Source organism: Rhinoderma darwinii, chromosome 5 (genome assembly GCF_050947455.1).
Source record: "Rhinoderma darwinii isolate aRhiDar2 chromosome 5, aRhiDar2.hap1, whole genome shotgun sequence".
Lineage (NCBI taxonomy): Eukaryota > Metazoa > Chordata > Amphibia > Anura > Rhinodermatidae > Rhinoderma > Rhinoderma darwinii.
Genome location: NC_134691.1, coordinates 280,560,690 through 280,583,692, shown reverse-complemented (window position 1 = coordinate 280,583,692; position 23,003 = coordinate 280,560,690). Strand labels below are relative to the sequence as shown.

Sequence of the window (23,003 nt, the reverse complement as noted above, 5' to 3'; positions counted from 1 at the left end):
GCTCTTTCCTGGTGTACTCTTTATACTGTATATTCACTGCTCCTTTATTCCTACATGGACTCCATAGTTTCCAGCCCCTTGAACCCTTCTCTCTTTCCTTGGCTCCTCCATTTAAACCCCCTCCTCCGGTTATAGACTGCTCGGGTGTGTGGCTGGCAGGCTGGCTCTCTGCATTTTGGGCACCGGGGTATAGGCGAGCACTGGACGTTGTGGTTATTAGCGGGGCGGGGGGCAGCACATTGTTGTGTTTGGGGTGGGGGAAGGATTTTACATCTGGTCACCCTCCTCCTCCTCCCTCTCTCTGTGGTTGCTGCAGGCTTGTGTGTGTGATCTCGCTATGTCGGATGACGATTCCAGGGCCAGCACCAGCTCCTCTTCCTCCACCGCCTCCAGCCAGCAGATAGACAGGGAGCCGGGCAGCCAGCACCACAGCACCAACACCAAGAAGAAGGAGAGCAAAGTCAGCATGAGCAAGAACTCCAAACTCCTGTCCACCAGCGCCAAGAGGTAAGACTGCGGGCAGCGTGCTGCCAGATTACATATACCAGGATGGCATGAGGGGGTGATGATGCCAGGCCGCACTGCCCCCCACCTCTATGCTTGGCAGGCCTGCCCAGCGGCGGAGAGGTTAAATTGCTTGTGTGTGGCCTCGTGCAAACAAAGGCAGCGCTTGACTGGTTGGGCTACGTTACACAGATCGCGGGGACTTCGGATCAAGGGTCTTATTGGGACAATGGGGGACGGTCCTGGATCAATTTATTAATGTCACGGGTGGACAACAAAAGAAAAAAAAGTGCGTTCCCTTTAAGTCTCACATTCAACACCCCCCGCCGTTTGATTCCTCATTAACCCCTTCTCTCCCCCCACCCCCACCCATACGGTAAGGAAGGGGTGGCGCGACTCCCGACTCATTTGCATTCCGGGGCGCCACCCACGACGCCTCATTTGCATGTTAGCTTTTTGGGGTTATTGTGTGACGCTGAGTCGTCTCTTAGAAGGGGTCGCAACATAGACCGCTCCAAAAGCCCTGAAGCTTTGGTGTGGTTGGGGGGGTAGGAAACGAGGTAGTCACCGGGAAGGGGAAGACAAGGACTGCGGCGGCCATGTTGTGTCCCCTCCGGTGTGTCTGAGTACACGGTGTAGGGGAGACATAGGATGGGAGGAGGTGGGGGAGTCTGCACCCCGTGTTATGTGTCCCCTCGTCTGTCGGCAATTCTTCACAGACTTCTTCAATCAATTATCCATTCAGACATCACAGATAAGCAGAAGTCTGTGGTGATAATCTGAGGATTGGTGACATCCAGCATATGACTCCTTCATGTCCACTGTCCTATCACAATCTGCTCACACTTTATTACATATGTTTATCCACAATATAATGTCCTGTCTTATTATCAGCCTCGTACGACATACATGGGAGACTCCTGGTCGTGTACGAGTCACGATGATAAATCCTGGCCACCATTTATCTGCTTCAACGTTGTATGAACGGATGATCCTGTCACCATAGACGTAGTGCTGGGCTCTAGTCCCATCCCTGTCACCACCAAATAAACTGATATATCCATATAGTCCTATAACCAATCATTCCGGAGTGTATTGATAGTGACACCTGAGGGGAACCGTTGTTTATATGTCGTCCATGTGTGCAGCCCTGTGGCCGGATACCGGTCTATAGAGACTACGTGACCACCAGTCCTCCGGGGAGGTATCTAAAGTATCTCAGTTCTTTGCTATGGGCGTTACCGGACACCAGAACCAGGGCACGCCGCGTTTGGAAAAAAATGCCACTGACCAAAAAATTGCCTAAAAAACACCACAAACCAAAACACAGTTGTGTGTCGTGCATTTTATATTTTACTAGACTTTACTGTAACATCTGGTCGCTCTAAAAAATGCATTTAAAATGCCTGAAACAGAGCGGAGGATGCTCTCGGCTTTGTTGATGTGTATATATATATATATATATATATATACTGTGTGTAGGTCACTGTAGCGCTCCCCATACATAGACTAGTATAACCCTAGGAAAGTCAGTATATGTAATATATCTACCCTGACTGTGTATTAGTCAGTTGGTTTTAAAGCTATAGAAGCTCTTAAAGCCCAGTTTACAAGTCTTTTTTTTTTACATGGAAACCTTGTCGGAATTGGCGCCAAAAAAAGCCCCAAATCTTCCTCCATTGATTTCAGTGGGAGGTAGAGGCTTTTTACTTCATGGGTGGCTTTTGTCCGCTCCCGGGGAAAAAAAAGAGTCCTGCTCTATCTTGGTGCAGTTTCCATCTCTGAACCTCCATTGAACTCAATAGGTGGCAATTGGAGCTTTTTTGACTAAAAACCGCCGACGTTTTTTGCATTTGCTTAAAAGCCTCAAAAAACGCAGGCATTTCAAAATCTGACTCAAAAATCCTAACGGAATTTTAAAGCAGTTTTATATCTGCTTGGCAAAAAAAACACTGTGTGAACTGACCCTAAAAGGTCCATTTTTATCTTTTATTTATGAAGCCATTAGTCATTTTTGGCTATAAGTAGATGAGTCCCATTAGTGCCATAGAACAAGATTCAGGGCTGGAGACATTCCCGGAGCCGGCAGGGGCTAAGAAATGTGTTGTGGCCCCTAACCTTTGAGAGTTTCCTTCTATTGATGTTAATGGCAGGTCTGGTTGCCGGGCCCGCTCCTGAAGGATCTTACTGGCTCCGAATGTCTGCAGTCATTTCTCCATCTCTGTTCTGAGTATATAAATATTTTACATGTCACACGGAGAATCATTTCATTATAATAATTGACAGCGATACTCCTCTGACTACTGCGGTGCAGTGGCTGTTGACCTCGGTGTGTAAGTGTGACCCCAGTAAGAGGAACTTGAGACGCTCGCATGTAAAATGGAATAATTTTGGATTAATGAGTTGTAAACTGACAACAGCCGTATTGTCATGGAAATGATCTGACTTTTAATAGGGTTCTCTGACTGTACAAACAGTTTATTGGGATGACGCGCTCAGTCATTGAAAGTAGATCTCTGGAACTGCAACTATAGATGTTTCGTTGTTGCCCGCAGAGGAAAGTATACATAGTACTTTATATACTCCATGTAAACAAACCCAGCGGTGCCTGCAGCCACGGGGACTGCCTTGTATATGAGCAGCAGAAGCCCTGGAACACGTGGCACTAGACTAGTGGTCACATCGGCACAACAGTTGATTTATTGTCTTTGCTTTTTCATGTTTTCTTATGCTGGGCACATTTACCAATAGTTGCCGATTGCACCAAATTGATCAAAATGGCTGAAGCGAAATAATTGTCGCTACCCTTGACCTAGTAATCACGTGCCACCTCGTGGTTGTCGTATGTGTAGACTATAACTAGTACGAATCTTTAATAAATATGGCGCATGTCATTTGCATCATCTTTCTAATGTACAGTACTTTTTGGTGCCGTTTATTTGATACATGTGCCTAGTGTTGAGATTTAATTTAAAAAAAATGGATGGTGTCATGAAGACATTGCCTACTCTATTGATAGAGTGCTGACCGCCAAGTGTCTGGCTCCTAGAACCCCCCATAATCTGCTCTTATTGCTGGGGGAACTTAGTTTGGCTGTACATGTAGGATTACATAACAATGAATAGCCGACAGAAGACATGTAATAAATGGTTGGTCTGTCTCCGCCAAATAAGGGGCACTATCATTTAGCGGCTTCACTCTGGCTCTTAGAGGGGAAGTCCAGAGCGGAGGACACCCTATATTACATCCATATGCTCCAATAGGCCATATGGGAAGGGGGTGGAGCTTGGTAAGACAAACTCTTTAAAGGGAATCTACCTGACAGTGCTATATAGAGGACAGGGAGAGCAGTGTAACCGGACCTGGGGTGATGGTCATTCAGGTTGCATGGCCGAGAAATCAACACTGTAATGTCCCCGTCGCCGTGATCACAGGTGCCAGCGTGGCGAGCCACTTTATGCGCAGTGCTCCGCTCCCCAGTTCCTCCCTTCTGCTCTGAGTGACGTCTCTAGTGATCTGATTGGACACTAGAGCTGTCACTCCAGGGGGAGGGGTTGGTGAGCGTTCAGTGAAAAGAGCCCGGAGCACTGCGCATGAAGGGGCCCGCCTCCGTAGCACTTTCGCGGTGTTGGGGACAAAAAAAAAACGTTGCTTTTTCGGTCAGACAACCTGCATGACCGTCACCACAGGTATGGTTACACTACTCTCCCCATCCTCTAGATAGCGCAGTCAGTAGTTTTGAGGGGGTCAAAACTACTGATAGATTCCCTTTATGTATTTTATTATAATTCTCTATTCAGGATCACACCTTTTTTTAAAGAAAAAGAAGGAAAAACTGCCTCCTTTCAACTGGGCCATACAATGAAACTGGAAATCCCCCCCCCCCCCCCCCAAGCTGCATAGAAAATAATCCGTGTGTCCACTGCTCAGGGTTTGTTTGCAGGCACATGGGTGTTTTCAGTTGGTACCTCTGACACAGAAGCTGGAAGTAAAGAAATATTATTGTACAAAGCTGCAACTTTTTGTTTGTAAACTTTCCCGCTATTTCATGTTTGTATTACTGGTGAAGATACTTTGGAGATCATCCCAAATCCAACTAGATAGAGCTATATCATTGTAAACAACATATAGGTCCAGGCGGATCTGAATCCCAGGGGCCAAGTAGGAATTTCACTTAAAAAAACAAAACTATTTTACTCTTCTGCTTGTGATGCATGAGGGTAGAAACACACGTACACCGCATATCCGCCCTGGTACCCGCAGGGAATTCCGACCTAAAAACCGCATCTAATTGTGGTTTAGTTTTTCGGGCGGAATGTCAGCTGCGGAAAACAGTGGTTGAAAATAAAACTAAACCTTATACTTATCCCATTCTCTGTAGTCATGGCGACACGTCCTTCTGTGGTTCGTGCAGTCCGGCCTCCTGGGATGACACTGCAGCCTATGTGACTGCTATAGCTTGTGATTGGCTGCAGCAGTCACATGGGATGAAACGTCATCCCAGGAGGCCGGCCTGGAAAGAGAACAGAAAAACCTGTTGCTGTGACAACGCCCGGCTTGGGAGTATAAACCTTTTTTTTTATTAATCTTAAACGACAAAATGCTTTCCGCCGCAAAAATCGCATCATTTGCTATTTGTGGGTTTTACGTTTTACCCCCCATTGCATTCAATGGGGAGAACCCGCTACAGAAAACCAGTGATTCCGCAACATAGATTGATGTGCTACGGATTAGAAAACCACACCACAGGTCAATTTATTAACTTTTTCGGGTGATTTTTTTTATCTTTTTTTCGCCGTGTGTGGATGAGATTTGTTCAGACCTCATCTACTCTGTGCTGCTAATACGCTGCGGATTTTCCGCAATGAAATCCGTTGCGGAAAATCTGGAGTGTTTACGCTACGTGTGAACATACCCAAGGAATGCTTATCTTACAAACTCCTTTAAAGACCCTTTTACACGGGCCAATGATCTGGTGAACGAGCGCTGTAATGTTACCGATCACTATCTGCTGTGTTAATGCTTCAGGCAGCGCTCGTTTAGTCAGAGCCGCAACATCTGGCGATATCCAACGAGATCTTGCGTTTTTTACTCCATGTGCTGCTGTGGGGTGTTTTGGGAAGCCGCTGAGTATGCCGGGAATCGTCTAAAGCTCAGACACGACTCCTGCGGGGAGTCCGGTCATTTGCCTGCAGGACACAAGACTCCTAAAAAGTTTTTTGTTTTTTTTTACGCTTTTGTTAATGACGTGTACTTAGAAAAATGATGTTTCAAGTAAAACACGTGCTGTTCTTGGTGATAGGTCCTCTGTAAGGACTACTCAAAACTTCTAAAAAGAGCTGCTGAAATCATTCACTCACATGTATGTAAATGTTTCTATAGGTTTTAGGAAATGAAGCAACGTTAGATAGTGATCATGGGGCCATCACTTTTATGTCAATCATCCAAAGAAAGAACATTACAGTTTCTGCTTCCTACAGGGGTTTTTCCATAATCATTATTTATCATATTCTGCACTAGCTGCCCCATAGAAATGAATGGAGCCGTGGCCAAGCATGGGCACTACTGCTCCATTGTTATTGTTCATCCAGGAACGGAAGTTAAAGAGACTCTGTCATCATTTTTGAGCAAGTTATGAGCTAGTTTAGATTTATGCTAATGAGTTTCTTAAAGACCAACTGGGCGTGTTTTTACTTTTGACCAAGTGGGTGTTGTAAAGAAGTGTATGAGGCTGACCAATCAGTGACCAATCAGTGACATACACTTCTCATTGTTCCAGCCCAGCTTCTTTCACTTGCACAATCACACTGTGCTGTGGATCATGCTGGGCTGGAAAAATGAGAAGTGTATGATGCTGATTGGTCAGCGTCATACACTTCTTTACAACACCCACTTGGTCAAAAGTAAAAACACGCCCAGTTGGTCTTTAAGAAACTCATTAGCATAAATCTAAAATTGTTCATAACTTGCTAAAAAATGATCGTTTTTCAAAATAAAAACCACTGCTGTTCTCTACATTACATCGCCGATCAGATTATGTAGGAGATAGGGCACTTATATACTGGTGACAGAACCTCTTTAAGCCCGTTCTCGGGATCGGTGGGGATATTGTCTGTTGGACCCCCACTGATCAGATATTTATCACCTATCCTATTGATAGGTGATAAATATTGATTATGGGAAAACTCCTTTAAGTTGTCTGTAAACCTTTAGATGGTTGGTGAGGCTGTTCCCCTTCCACACGATGCACCTAGAAATTTGTTGCAGGAGCCTATCTGCCCGGGTGTATGGGTAACATTCATGCCCGCTTCTTCCTGATGTTTCCATATATCTTCTTTCTGTCCTATCATTACAACCCACCCCCACAAGTCAGTTTGGTAAAACATCGTTTCTGGACTATAACAGAATAATATGATCAATAAACAACTTTGGTGATTATTGTAGGTGCCACATGATTTGTGCCATGTGTTGATATGGGAAAAGTGACCTTTGGACTGAGACCTACCAGAGCCAAGGAAAACCTCTATAAACCTTATTACAGATCAAACAGGTCGCAATAGTTTACAAACTTTCCCACAGCTTGTGTTTTAATTTTGACACAAACCAGCTCCTGAATCATTTCTAAAGTTGGCTATACAAGCTGCAAGAATTAAACCATTATCTGGCAAACGGCCCGGAATTGTAGCGTAAAATTAGTCCCATATTTAATAACAGTCCCTTTACAATAAGTTATGTTGTTATTGACAGCATTACAGATAAGGCTGAATTCACACTGCTCCCGGCCGCCTCTACTGGGCTGTCGTCTGTAATGGAGCCCGGGGGGGTTGGACAGACAAGTTGTATCTGATACGGTGGAAATAATGGGATGAGCACAGGGCTTTAACCACCAATTTCTTGTAGATGGCTTTTTTTTTTATTTAAGGGAACACGAAGCCCGGAAATGAATGATAAAAAGTAAACGGCAGATAAATTTGCCCACACGGTTTGCTTCAGGAACATGTTGGAAATCCTGCAGACTGACAAACCGAGTTTTGCAGAAAACACGTGTTAATTTCCTCATGATCTCCACCATCTGTGGCTGTCAGACTGCTGGCACGGCTTATCTATGGGGTGTATTATCTATGTTTAGTATCACTTTAAGGCCTTATTTACACGAACGTGTTTAACGTCCGTGATACGCGGGTGAAAATCACGCGCGTCGCACGGACCTATCTTAGTCAATGGGGCCGTTCAGACATTCCGTGATCTTCACGCAGCGTGTGGCCGCTGGGTAAAACTAACAACATGTCCTATACATGGCCGTTTTTTTAAAAGTCAATGGGTGCGTGAAAATCACGCGCAGCACATGGAAACACTTCCGTGTGTCGCGTGTGGTTCGCGCAACAGTAGAGCAAGAAATGAAGGAAAAAATAAAAGCACTTCATTTCTTTTTCTAAACATCAAAACCGCGTGTCATAAGGATGGCATATGCGTGAAAATCACGCAGCCACGCACCATTCACTGATGACACACGGAACTGCAGCGCGCGCAAAACGGACACGTTCGTGTGAATAAGGCCTCAATGTGAGGCACATGGAGGTTAAATTCATCAAACCTCGTGCCTCACATCAGAAAATGGAAGAACTTTTTTTTTAAATTATTATTGTTGGCAAAGTATCGTTTTGGTATTGAAATCGCAATACTACACAAAGTATCGGTATCGAAGTCCAAATTCTGGTATCGTGACAAGCCTAGTGTGGACAACCCCTTACTGTAATTGGAACTTGTAGAACTCCAAGTGCATGTTGTAGAACTAACCCCATTCAGATGAATGGTACTGATTTTCACTTGCAGAAATTTGTGCAATGAAATCTGCAATGTGTGAATCCACCCCAACGCCTCCCCACATGGTGTTGACTGACGGCTCCAGTGTTGCGGTACGTCATTGTGTGCAGCGAATAGCACAACACTGGAGCTGTCAATCAACACCTTTGGGAGGGTTATAAAGCGGGACCTGCAGTACTTGTGGGCTTGGGACCCCTCTGAGCACTTGCCGGCTAATTTGCATACTGGATTAAAGATGATTTTATCGACTATGAAGAGACATACGGTATCCACCGCGCTGGGAGTCATTTGCCAGGCTTAAAGAGGCTCTGTCACCAGATTTTGCAACCCCTATCTCCTATTGCAGCAGATCGGCGCTGCAATGTAGATAAGAGTAACGTTTTTTTGTTTTTTTTTTAAACGAGCATTTTTGGCCAAGTTATGACCATTTTTATATTTATGCAAATGAGGCTTTCTAAAGTACAACTGGGCGTGTATTGTGTTCGTTACATCGGGGTGTGCTTACTTCTTTTACTAGCTGGGCGTTGTCTATAGAAGTATCATCCACTTTTCTTCAGAACGCCCAGCTTCTGGCAGTGCAGACACAGCGTGTTCTCGAGAGATCACGCTGTGACGTCACTCACTTCCTGCCCCAGGTCCTGCATCGTATCGGCACCAGAGGCTACAGTTGATTCTGCAGCAGCATCAGCGTTTGCAGGTAAGTAGCTACATCGACTTACCTGCAAACGACGATGCTGCTGCAGAATCAACTGTAGCCTCTGGTGCTGATGTGGCCGACACGATGCAGGACCTGTGAGTGACGTCACGGCGTGATCTCTCGAGAACACGCTGTGTCTGCACTGCCAGAAGCTGGGCGTTCTGAAGAGAAGTGGATGATACTTCTCGTCAGAGCGCCCAGCTAGTAAAAGTAGTAAACACGCCCAGATGTACGCACATAATACACGCCCACTTGGACTTTTGCAAGCCTCATTTGCATAAATATAAAAATGGTCATAACTTGGCCAAAAATGCTTTTTTCAAAAAAAAACAAAAAAAACGTTGCTCTTATCTACATTGCAGCGCCGATCTGCTGCAATAGGAGATAGGGGTTGCAAAATCTGGTGACAGAGCCTCTTTAAATCTGACGTCAGGTTTCCTTTAAGTCAATAACAAAGACTGGACCCACTGCTGAAAATGAATTAATTGGTGAAGATATAATAGTTTGAGCTTCTATATGCAAATTTTCTGTAAGGTAACTTGTGAAAGTAAGACCCATCTCTGCTTCTATGTGCATTGCGGAGTATACTAAAGTGTCGTATTGGTTGCCCCGGCCTACATGACGTCTTGGCTATTCTGTAGATTCCTGACGCATTGTGTCAATGATTAGAACGTCTGTCACCCCCTTTGCTGCAGGTGGTTGGTTTTTAGTGCATCATTTCTAACTGTTGTTTTTTTTTTGGGCAGGATTCAGAAGGAACTGGCTGATATCACTCTGGACCCTCCCCCCAACTGCAGGTTAGTTCTTCTGAGCATTACTTTCCCCCTCTAAATAACATTGTCCTGTGTGACTTTGCGACTTGTGCTGCTTGTGAAGTTGATGAATTGTTCCACTCCGAGTTCTGTGTGTGGACAAAGACATCATTTACACTTGCAGCTGGTTGGTTTGCTAAAATGAATGTGACAAAGACATAGAGGGAACATATTACGCAGGTAATACTTGTCATTCCACACACCCTGTGTGATTGATAATGCTCTATTCTTTATGCACAATTACATTCCCTCCCTCCTCTCCTACTCATCTTCCAGTGTCAGTCTTCACTGTAGTTCTTGCATTTGATTCATGATGCTGGAAGATTAAGTAATTTGAATTTTAAGGGCTATGTAAATCTTTGAAAACTTTTTTTTTAATTCTGACTAAAACCGTGTATTTTAGGGTTTAGTGCAACTTTGTAATTTGTTTTTATTAAAAAAATATATTTTTACTTTTTCAGATACAGCTTCTATGTATCCTGGATATAGATCAGCTGTATTTTGCTCTGATACCAGAATCAGTCAGGTCAGCGGGACTAAGGCTGGATTCACACAAGCACATTAACGTCCGGAATGGACGGACGTATTTCGGCCGGAAGTCCCGGACCGAACTCAGTGCAGGGAGCCGGGCTCCTAGCATCGTAGTTATGTACGACGCTAGGAGTCCCTGCCTCTCCGTGGAACTACTGTCCCGTACTGAAAACATGATTACAGTACGGGACAGTTGTCCCGCAGCGAGGCAGGGACTCCTAGCATCGTACAGAACTATGATGCTAGGAGCCCGGCTCCCTGCACTGAGTTCGGTCCGGGACTTCCGGCCGAAATACGTCCGTCCATTCCGGACGTTAATGTGCTCGTGTGAACCCAGCCTAAGGCTGGATTCACACGAACGTGGCGTTTTTGCGGCTTCCCCTGACGATAACCGCTGATTCCTGGGGTGAGAAAAATATTCTTGAAAAGGGTTTATCTTCATGAGACAACTCCTTTTAAATTGGAAATCTATCCAAAAATGATCTTCTGACCTGCCATGGCTATCTGTCCAAAGAAAGTCCTTGCGCTCATACCGCAACCAATTTCCAGAATGAATGGGCACTATAGAGCAGTACTTCTCAAACTTCTCATACAGATCCTGTGGTTTTTTTTATTTTGTTTTTAACAATATATGTCAATGGCAATAGTATGAATCCAGTTTTAGGCCGGATTCACACGAGCGTTTTGCGCGCGTTGCAGTTCCGTGTGTCATCAGTGAGTGGTGCGTGACTGCGTGATTTTCACGCCTATGCCTTCTTTATGACACGCGGTTTTGATGTTTAGAAAAAGAAATGAGGGAAGTGCTTTTATTTTTTCCTTCATTTCTTTATCTTCTGTTGCGCGAATCACACGCGACACAAGTGCTTCCGTGTGCTGCTCGTGATTTCACGCACCCATTGACTTCAATGGGTGCGTGATGCGCGAAAAACGGCCAAGCATAGGACATGTCATGAGTTTTACGCAGCGGACATACGCGGCGTGAAAATCGTGGAATGTCTGAACGGCCCCATTGACTAACATAGGTCCGTTCGACGTTAAATACGCTCGTGTAAATAAGGCCTAAAAGCTACTTTTATTTTTTTTCTTTCTAATCTTGGAAGTAAAGAATATGTACCTTCTAAACAGGATGCAAAAACATGTTGTGAATAGGGCCTTATGTTTTACTGGATTCAGGAGCCATCTGGGAAGAATTTCTACAAGATTTTTGAGTGTGTCTGTAGGTGATGTGGTTGATTTTCAGCGATCTGCGCAGGCCAGTAAAGTCCACACCAAACTTGCCAGCCATGCCTTTATACACCTTGCTTTGTGCACTGGGGCACAGTCATGTTGGATCAGAAATGGCCTTCCCCAAACTGTTCCCACAAAGCTTAAAACTACAATCGTCCAAAATCTCTCGGTATGCTGAAGCATTAAAATTTCCCCTCACTGAAACGAAGTGGCCTAGGCCAACCGCTGAAACACAACCCCATAGCATTATCCCTCCTCCACCAAACTTTACAGTTGGCACAATGTAGTCCGGAAGGTAACGTTCTCCTGGCATTCGCCAAACTTGGAGAAGTGTGATTCGTCACTCCACAGAACACGTTTCTACTGCTCCAGTCCAGTGGCGGCGTGTTTAACACCACCCCATCCGACACTAGGCATTGTGCTTGGGGATGTAATTATTGCATGCAGCTGCTCGGCCATGGAAACCCATACCATGAAGCTCCCGGCGCACGGTTTTTGTGCTGATATTAATGCTAGAGGAGGTTGGGAACCCTGCAGCTATTGAGTCAGTAGAGCGTTGGCGACTTTTATGCACTATGCGCCTCAGCAGTCGTTGACCCGACCCTGTATCTTTACGCGGGCTGGCACTTCGTGACGGAGTTGCTGCGGTTCCTAATCTCACAGTTGATCGTGGAATATCTTGGAGGGAAGACCTTTTACGAACTGACTTGTTACAAGAGTGGCATCCTATCCCAGTACCACGCTGGAATACAGTGAGCTGTTTAGAACGACCCATTCTTTCACAGATGTTTGTAAAGGCGACTGCATGGCAAGGTGCTGGATTTTATACTCCTGGGGCAATAAGACTGAAGGAAATAACTGAATTCAATGATTAAGTGGTTTGTCCCGATACTTTTATCGTAGTGTAGACTTCAACCAAGGGTGGTGAGGCCCATACAGCACCAGGTTCTGGACGATGGGGCCGAGTATAAATATTGAGAAGCGCTGCTATAGTGTCTGATTCCACGGCACCATGTAAAGCTCTGCGTTAGTAGAATTACCCAGCAGGACGTTAGTGTCAGGTTTCCAGCAATCACTCGTGCTCAGAACTGGGTTCATGTGATATTCCGACAGGTTTATATGATTTTTCAGGTCACCTGAAAAGTTAAAAGCTGAAAACTAAACATTGGGGAGAATTTTCAGGAATTTCCAACAAAGTTTAACTTTAGATGAAAAATTATTGGAGTTTGATTGTTCATGTAATAACTGTAATATTCCACGATGCTGCGAAATCTGGTGTGATTTTCCTGTTGGAAACAGACATTGTAATGATTCCCTTCTGCATTGCTCCACATGGACCTGCTGCTCATTTGATGAATCATAAACATAGTTATTGGTGCAATATGGATTAACACGCGAGAAGGATTATTAATCCATTACGTTTCCAGCTCTAGGGCCGGTTCTAGTGGGATTGTTCCTATATTCAGGTCAGATCTGTGATCTTCATGCTTTTGGCTAGCATAACCTGACGTCTAGCCTCCGTGTCTCTTCTTCCACCTGGCTTGTTAAGTTCAGGGCAATCTGACATCTGCACCCTAGTCTATTATTGCCTTCTGACCAGCGCAGAAGGGTCCCGGAGGGTCTGTCAGGCAGTACTGAATGATGTAAAAGTTATAGAGGAGGTTCAGGGTGATTTACTAATTTATTGATGATCACTTTTTGGCTACAATGACGTTCTATCAGTCTGCTCTACAGGAACCAGTGAGGTGGGGAATTGGCAACGTTTTATAAATTGATTAAAGTAAAGAAATGCCCAAACAAAATGTAGGAAGTCTTTGGCACTTAATCTTGACCAATTACAATTCCAGGCCATTCCTAGGGGTGATTTTAAATGGTCTTTACTGTAGAATGATTATGTTCAAAGTGTTTTTGCAAGACAAAGAGCTAGGTTCGGTACACATCTGGTTTTGTGCACAGACATATGTAAAAAATAAAAGTTGAAAAAACATGCATTTTTAACATCTATTTGTCGTACACATTTTTATATGTTTGAATCCGCTCTCAATTTAAAAAACGTAAATGTTTTTTATTCATGAGCAAAAGCAATAAAGATATATAAAGTCACAATAAAAAGGAAGTCGTGGAGAGTGGCTGCAGAGGTGGAGGCACCGTTTTCTCTCATGATCTGGGTAATTTCTTGCGTATCGTGACAAAAGCGTATACATTTGTATGCAAACATAGGGTTAACGTTTTCATAGGATATCCATACGTAGTCTATTGCCTTCAATACAAATAAAAACGTATACGTTTGTCATACACTTTTGGATAGAACTTGTAAAAAAAAAAAAAAAGGATGGAATGTAAGCACACAAAACATATGCACAAACTACACTATTGGGGCATCCGTTGTGGCCATAGGAATCAATGCACACGCTGTGGCACGTTGTCACACACACATGTCAAAACGTGCACGTCAGACGGACATTAAAAACGAGATGTGAGAACTGAGCCTTAAACAGGTAAAAATGATTTGGTAGCACTCTGCAGATCCCCGGGCTGTTTCATCTGTTGCCTTCTACCGACACTTCAGGACTCTCCTGGAGACTATTCAGGTTTAGCAGGTCTGGATCTTGGCTGGCTGCGCCTTGACGTGCTCTGAAACAACCTGCCTACTTTGTTTTACTGTTTCGGCCTAGAAAGTACTGTATCACTACCACCAATCTCATCCAGAATTAGATCTTGCATACAGTATGACTGTTCAGAGAACTACCAATGAGTAGATGGTACAATAATATGTCCTCCTAATCTGTACATAGCAAAGGGACTTGTATTTGTTAAAGGGAATGTGTCGCTAGAATTTTTGTAATTTTTTTTTTTCAGTTAAACAATTATTATTTAAGTGATTACACATTGTTTTAATTTTTTCACAAGTCAGGAAATATTATAAATTAGATTCTAATTTATAACATTTCCAGGTGCTGGCCACTAGAGGGAGCAGTTCCCAAAATTGCAGCATGGTCAATGTGGTAAAGCAACCTCATTGATTTATGCTGCAAATTTGGGGTGGACACACTCTCCTCTAGTGTCCTCACACAATCCCCCCTCCCTTCTTCTGGCTAGTGCCAGGAGAAGGAAGGGTTTGAATCTTCAAACCTCCTACACTGTGTGCTTCCATTTTCTGAGCGACTGCACAGTGCTAGGAGGATTAGATACAGGGCTCAGCAGACCGTATCACACGAACATAATACACACATCACATACACGAACATAAATTACCTTCCTCCGCTGGTCTACGCTCATATTCCTTGCGCTTGGAAATATGGGCGGAAGCCGCGGCCGTTAGTCATCATCTGACTGTCCGGCAGCCGCTTCCGGTCCACATGAAAATGGCACCGGATTTCGCTCTGCGAACGAGCTTCGTTTTGGTCTGTGTGGGAGGGACGCATGCGCCGTTCCCACACAGACGGCGTACGCTTCTGAGAATGGAACGGCTCCCGTTCGCATTCTCTATGGGGATGTATGTGCCGTATTCCATCTCTGTATGTGTCGTTAATCGACACATACAGAGATGAAAAAAAAAAATGGCAGCCCCCATAGTGAAGTAAAAGTAAGAACAAAGTAAAAAGTAGAACATGAGAACACAAATAAATAAAATTTATGTTAATATCATATTAAAAGCAATATGATAAAAAAAAAAAAATTAATGACACCTTCCCTTTAAAGGAGTACTCCATAAATAATGCTGCACGAAATGAATATTCATTGGCAGTGAGCAAGACCTACAGAGAACCAGGCATACTCCCCGAAATCCGGTCTTGGGACCATATTAAAACAGACCGCATATTACAAAAGTCAAACACATCTTACACTCTGTGTTAAACTGCGCTATAGTTATGAAAAAACTATTTTAAGCCTCCTTTACACAGGGTTTTTGTCTGGTGTTTTTAACTTTCAATGACAATGTATTTTAAATGTAATTACGGTTTTTTTTTAATGGCGTTTTTATTTAGTGTCATGTTGTACAGGCGTTTCTGCTAGCGTTTTTCAAATCCTAAAAACGCTGTGTATATAGACTTTTTAATATTTCACTATAGACTTTAAAGTAACATCTAGCCACAGCATTTTTGACCTGTAAAAAAAAAAATCGAATGGAAATGTAGCAATACGTTGTGTGTGAATTCAGCCTTAGACACAATCTACCCAAGAATTGGCAATCATGTTTTTGAGCAGTAAAAGATTAGATTACAGGTTGTGATAACTTGTGCTTTATCTATGGTGTATGTGTAAATAATCTATTTACCTGCAAAAACTAGTGGACATTAATCATTTAAAACCCTGAATATTTGCGATAAAACCGCATGTCCGCACAGTTTTCAGCTGCATGTGGGTCAGAAATAAACAGATTTTCTTAAAGGGCTTTCTGGGCCAACGATCACACATTGGTGATTTGTTCTAAGGATAGGCCATCAATGTATTTTCTGGAAAACCCCTTTAAAGAGGCTCTGTCACCACATTATAAGTGCCCTGTCTCCTACATATGGAGATCGGCGCTATAATGTAGGTGACAGTAATGCTTTTTATTTAGAAAAACAATCTATTTTTACCACTTTATGAGCGATTTTTAGCTTTATGCTAATGAGTTTCTTAATGCCCAACTGGGCGTGTTTTTACTTTGGTCAGCGTCATAAACTCCTCTGTACAACTCCCAAAAACACGCCTAGTACGGCATTAAGAAGCTAATTAGCATAAAGCTAAAATCTCTCCTAACGTGTTGAAAATAGATCGTTTTTCTAAATAAAAAGCATTAGGCTATGTTCACACGGGGTATTTTGCCGAGTTTTTTGACGTGGAAACCGCGTCGCAAAACTCGGCAGAAACGGCCCGAGAACGCCTCCCATTGATTTCAATGGGAGGCATCGGCGTCTTTTTCCCGCGAGCAGTAAAACTGCCTCGCGGGAAAAAGAAGCGACATGCCCTATCTTCGGGCGCTTCCGCCTCCGACCTCCCATTGACTTCAATGGGAGGCAGGAGAAAGCGTATTTCTCGCTGTTTTATGCCCGCGGCGCTCAATGGCCGTGGGCGAAAAACGGCGCGATAATTGCCGCGAAAATCGGCGTGCAGGGAGAGGAATATCTGCCTCAAAGTTCCAAACGGAATTTTGAGGCAGATATTCCTCCCCCAAAATACTCCGTGTGAACATAGCCTAACTGTCACCTACATTACAGCGCCCATCTCCTTATGTAGGAGATAGGGCACTTATAATGTAGGAGATAGCCTCTTTAAGGCTAAATTATTTTAAAATTGGTAAGGTTTGAGTGGAACAGTAAGAACTTTAAGAAGATCCTAGACAATCCTTAAAGGGAACCTGCTGGCCGTATTTGAGTCCTCATAACTGCTGACCGTGCTATGCTATAGCTGGAGAGTTCAGCATAACTAATGCCTATGTTGTCAGTTATGCAAGTTGCATGGCCGATAAATCTAAATTTTTATGTCTCTGCAATAGGAAGTGTTCTTCTCTGCTCTGAGCGACGGCTCTAGCAGTCTCCTGATTGGACACTAGAGACGTCACTCAGAGGGGGGCTGGCCGTGATCAGTGCAGAGAGCACAGAGTAACTTGAAGAGGCTGCCTCCGTGATCAAAATGGAGATTTCTCGTCATTCATCTCTCATGACTGACAACATTAGAATGGTTCTGCTGCTCTCCCCGTTCTTTAAACAACGGTGTCAGCAGTTTTAAAACTGCTGACCACATCCCTTTAATGACATTACCACCTTTCTAGTCTTACTGCTGAGGAGGCACCAAAAACTCACTGAAAGTGCCCATAAATATTAGACCATTGTAACCCAGCGTGACCTATTTTTGGCAGAACTGAGCAGTCATCGTGTATTTGGCGCTCCTGGCCAAACTGATCTAGACGTTCGCACCATTAATACCACAGCTGTGTAGTTCAGCTTCACACTTTTTTCTGACCATGGAGTTGATCCCTAGTCGAAAACCTTTGTGAAAACCAGTCGAAGTCTTTCACACCAGACTTAGCCATGGGTCTTGGATTTTTTCAATGAGGCTCAGTTAGAAAGTATATACCTTTTTTTTAATAATTCTAGCAGGTTCCCTTCTGTCAATCCATGTCCATCCAACCGTACCTACAGGGACTGCGCTTACTTGTGGTGCCTTAGGTCGCACAGGCAGAAAAGATACTTATTGGCTGAATGCTCATTTATCCGACAGCGATCTCCCCTGACAGCCACATAAACACTTTGCTTGGCCGAGCGTGCATGCTTATTACAGGGTTTATCTATCGCAGCCTATCATATGGTTTGTCTATTGCCTTGGTTTTATGCCCGTCATAGAAATGATTGTGGCTGAAATAGCCAAATCCACTTATTGTGTTGCCATTGATAAGTGTCCTGGAATTAATGTAAAGAAGCTTTATTCCCTTTAGTTTAACCTTAGTTTACCTGCGTTCCTGTTTTAGGTTTATTACTGGCTTTTGGGAGGTTCAATGCCTGGCGCTATTTATACCTGAATATTAGACACCAAAAAAATCAACATTTTCATGAAATTCAAATTTTTATAATTTGCAGAATATTGTCCGTTATTTAATGAACTGAGAAAATGGAACTTTGTTACTAATAATTGGAAATATAAAGTCTTTTCAGATAGAAATACTATATAGCGTTTTTTTCTATGGTCTCCTATACTGCCCAGGAGATGGTCTCATGTCTGTATGTTTGCTGGGCTCAGCCGTGTACTGGTGTATGTGGCTCCGCTCGTTCCCCGAGGTTAGGTGTCGGGTTCCTGTGTTATTAGGATGTATCCTCACCCACGGTGTGTTAATGCTTTGTGTTACCGGCCTTTGCTCCAGGGACTCCTGCTGTAGTGTCATTACTGGATTTACGGTCATTGTTATTGCCACATTGAGTGTCAGACTGAAGGCACAAAAGGCAATTGTGTGAAGATCAACAGCAAATTAACAGCCATGTATATCCTTGAAATGTGATTTGTAATGAAACCTAAGGGGACACTAGAAAGAGCAGCCGCCATGTTCCCTCGCTTCAGCGCAATTCTAAAAATAATTAGCAAGCCATTTCCGTTATTTGGGAAGGAGGTCATTTTACCAGCTCTTAATCAACGCGCCTAATGCTATCACATTTACATTTGATTATGACCATAGATATTGATGGGCTTGCGGGCTGTACAACATGCACTGGCTCCTAGGTAATCATTTTACCCTTCAGTTGCCAGGATAGGTCAATTTAGCTATTTTGTGATTTAGATTGAAGTCATTTTGGATTTCCACTAGGTGGAGGACCCTTGTGATTCTGCATGAAAGCTTGATATGGATTTTTCACATCCGCAGCAGCAGCAGAAGTGGTGCTTTAAACCTGTGAAGTAGAGTACCTCCCGGTGCAGCCTGGATTGGGCTTTTTATTTCTAAATGTTAGTGTTTTAGGAGGTTATTTCCGTCTTCTGCTCCTATACAGTCCTATCTGCTTATGGATGGAGCAATAGGGTGCACAAAGTTATGACTTTCTGCTCAAATAATCTTTAGATTTCTGATGAAGATCCAATTGCTTGGGACTGATTTTGAAATGTTTCATCATTCTGAGAATTTTTTAAATTTGACCCTTTATTTAAATGTGGAACGGCCTTTGACATATTTGCCCTGTTGCATCACTTTATTTTATTTTTTTTATAAGAAACCTGCAGTTTTTTTCTCTATTTTTTATATATTTTTTTTAAATAACATTTTTTCTTTCTAAGCTTAATAATCCCTATAATGTTTTTGGAGAACCATTTATCTGTATAGGGGGAAGATCTGTAAATCATGCAAATCCGGAACCTTATTAAAGATATTGTTTAGCTGCAACACTACATAAAAGATAAGTGGCTGCCAGGCATACTGTGTGTGGCATTGCTGATCTCCCGGGGGAACGACAGATTAGACTGGTTGAATTTTAACCTGTCCAATCTGTGGCGTCTGCAACATCAGACATGAGATTGGCAGTGACATTTTTATTAAGGCACTCCAGAGGTGACCTGGAAGACCAACATGACCAAGACCAACAAGAAGATCACTAAATGTATTGCTTATGCAGCACCAGCATGTTAACCCAATACATCATCATTGCCCTACCTGCATCTCATTGCATTAAAGGGAATGTGTCATCAGAAACTAACGTAAGTTTTTATGTTTCAGGTCACTATATTTTCCAAATTTTCTAAAATCTTGCACTTTTCACTCTGGCCACTACATCTCACAATAGACTGACACTTCCTGTTCTGTAGAGATCACTTCTCAGCAGTCATCCCATTATTATCACAGGCAGGATTACAATGAAGGGTAACCCCTATATACGGTAGATGTGTCCACTTCTGAGTTTGGCGCTAAAAAACTGCATCAAAACTGTGTGTGATCCTGGCCTAAGGCTCTTATTACATTAGAGGTATACCTCGAGAGGTTATCCCGACATATACCTCCGACAGAGCACTGTGACGTATCCCCATTTCACATGCCCTTTTGACAAGAGGAATAACAGAGGAACAGTACAATGCAGAGTTCTGAGAAAAGATGCTATAGAAATGTTAGTTTATTTTATGTCAGGCAAGTTAACAGGTCTTCTTAAAATTCTACCTTCTTGTATAAATCTGCTATTACAAAAATTGGTTAAAAGTAATAGATTGATCTTTTGAATATCAAACGTCCTGTTGCAGCGGAACGTATAGATATTGAACAGGGAATGCTGGGAGATTTTATCTCGGCAGCAGAATGGTGTACGCCACTGTAGATGAGAATGAGTCAAAGATGTGTGCAATACAAGTAAATATAAACATCTGCAAAATTCTGTAGATTGTACGTGAACCAAACTTTAAAATGATGTTTAATCACATTGAATCTACTACAAAGTGTCTTCATTTTTATAGATCTTAATATCTGCATGTGTTAATCTTATTCCCATGTAGCGCTGGTCCAAAGGGAGACAATATCTATGAATGGAGGTCTACTATCCTGGGTCCTCCCGGTTCGGTCTATGAAGGGGGCGTATTTTTCCTTGACATCACATTCACTCCTGAATATCCTTTTAAACCTCCAAAGGTACGTGGATTACATCGCCCCCCCCCCCTCCAAGTTTATTCAGTGTTTTACTATTCCTATAGTTCCCATGAAAAGTCCAGTTCTTTTGTTTGTCTGATTCTTGCCATAAGTATTAGATTTTTGTCAGTTGGATCCACTAATAATGTCTCTGTGGGTTGTTTCTATGTGATGGGCGGTGTCACAGGTTTCTGGCAGCTGCCTTTCTCCCTTCCATGTTACTAATACATCAATCGGTTGAGTTGAAAAAACATTTTAATGGGGGAGTTACCGCGTAACCGGAACTTGATAAGTGTTAGGTCGAGTCACACTATTATGGCTACCAGTGACAGGATGGATTCGTTTTTCTTTTCCCTACTTCTAATGGGACCCGCACCTATCTCTAGAACGGGGCCCCCTAAATCCCGTTCTACCTTTTTCTGCTCCCTCTGAATCCCCGACCACTTGCTGACGATATGGTCAGGAGTTACAAAAACAGCGTATCTTGCTGAGCTACATGTTTCCGTAGCTCCCACAGAAGTGAATGGCAGTTATGGAAGCAGCATAGCATGCGAGTAACGCTGTTTCCATAGCTAGAATTCAGTTCTATGGGACTTACAGAAGCTCAGTGAGCTACGCTGCTTTCGTAACTTCCAATCATATAGTCAGGAAGTGGCCGGGGAGGCAGAGGGAGCAGAAAAAGAATGGCAAAGCATGGCAAAGGGACATTAGCAGTTAAAGGGGTTTTCCAGTCCGATCAACCGTTTTGAAGGGGCTTCAGCGCTCATATTGTGAATCGCCGAAACAGCAGTTTTGGTGATTCACAGTATTACCTTCACCCATTGAAGCTAATGGGAGAAGGCTGTAATACTGCGAACCGCCACTACTGCTGTGTCGGCGATTCCCAGTGTGAGCAGTAAGGGAAATGAAGGGGAAGTAGCGCTCATACGAGTGCTGCAGCCCCTTCAAGACAGCTGATTAGCGGGGTCCCGGCAGTTGGACCCCGAGCGATCAGCTATTGATGGCCTATCCTGAGGATAGGCCATCAATTTTTAGTCACTGAAAAACCCCTTTAAGCCTTCGATCAAACAGACTGAGACGGCACTAAGCTTTATAAAAGTTAAGCTTATACTTTAGTATAACACCTACATTTATAAAGCTGCTAATGTGAATAATAAATATTTCCGTAAGTGCTCCCAGAGGTTCCCGGACACTGTTGGTAGGATTGGGATAAGGATGATGGCCCGATCAGGTAGCCCGCTATACAGAGCAAATATCACACATTGGACGTATATTACAGGGTGTATGCTGCTATTTGTGTCGCCAAAGGGTTAATGTAGTATTCAGGCATTGGAGTAATGTTGGCTGATTCCCGTGTGCCTGTTATACATGTGAGGAGATGTGAAATTGTTGTCTTTTGTTAAATTACCTGAATAGTAGCAAATTGCATCTAAGTGCAGGTTCATTATCCACATAATACACTGTAATATGGAACAATCATGTGCTGAAGAGAATCTGCCTTCCCGACAACAGCAAACGATCTCCCTGTATAAATATACCGACTAGTGAAGCATTCCAGCACTTACTGTATTATTGGATTTTAGCTGCAAGCTACAAACTAGTTCCCATCCTGACGCTGCATGTTCCCGTTCACACAGCTTTATTTGTATTTTTTTTTTTCTTTTAATGAACATTTTGCAGTTTAATTACCAGAATCTACTGGGTAGTACATCTGCATTGTTTTCCGCACTGGTACACAGAAGCACGAGATGAATTTGCAAACAGTATTTAATGTACAGCATTTTTTTGCGTGACTGAAATCAATGATAAGCAGTACTTCAGCTTAGTCTTATTCTTAGCTCTCAAGAAGACAACCCCTGTACATATGTGTATCATGGGGGTCCCACATTCAAGATCCCCTGTAACGGAGAGCCGATATGAAAGTGCTCTAGTCGACTCGGCCTTGCTAAGTAGTACAAATGTACGGGCACAATGTAAGACTATATTTTCCCTGCGGAATTGTATGTCTGGCCACAAGTGATATCATAAGTGGGGTTTTAGAAGCCGGATCCGGGCTGCTTTCTTCTTAAATAGGTCTGTCTTGTTCGTACAACCGTATTTTAAGGGTTAATGTCCTTGCAATGAGCATGATCCTTCCATTTTATTATACACAATCGAGTCCTATTATTATGACCACCATCATATATCAAGAGTAACGGCCGTGTGCAGCACGGACAGCAGCTAGATGGGCTGGGAGTGACTCCATAAGACGCTGGTAGGTGGTCTCCGGTATCTGGAGCCATACTGACTGCACTGCATCCCACATTTGCTGGAGGGTGCGTGGGGGAGGATCCCT

General features: G+C 43.3%; 1 protein-coding gene across 2 annotated transcripts in view; it reads left to right on the top strand.

Annotated features, from left to right (window-relative positions):
- Nucleotides 1–240: 240 nt before the first annotated feature.
- UBE2E1 (ubiquitin conjugating enzyme E2 E1) overlaps nucleotides 241–23,003 on the top strand; it is a 32,056-nt gene continuing 9,293 nt past the window's right edge. The window contains exons 1-3 of one of the 2 annotated variants that reach the window (XM_075827203.1): nucleotides 241–507; nucleotides 9,772–9,822; nucleotides 20,539–20,671. In XM_075827203.1, coding sequence (XP_075683318.1) covers nucleotides 338–507; nucleotides 9,772–9,822; nucleotides 20,539–20,671 — 354 coding nt within the window. In that variant the 5' untranslated portion in view covers nucleotides 241–337. Of the gene's footprint in view, nucleotides 508–1,053; nucleotides 1,121–9,771; nucleotides 9,823–20,538; nucleotides 20,672–23,003 lie in introns of those variants that run through there. The other variant, XM_075827204.1, reaches the window with a different exon arrangement.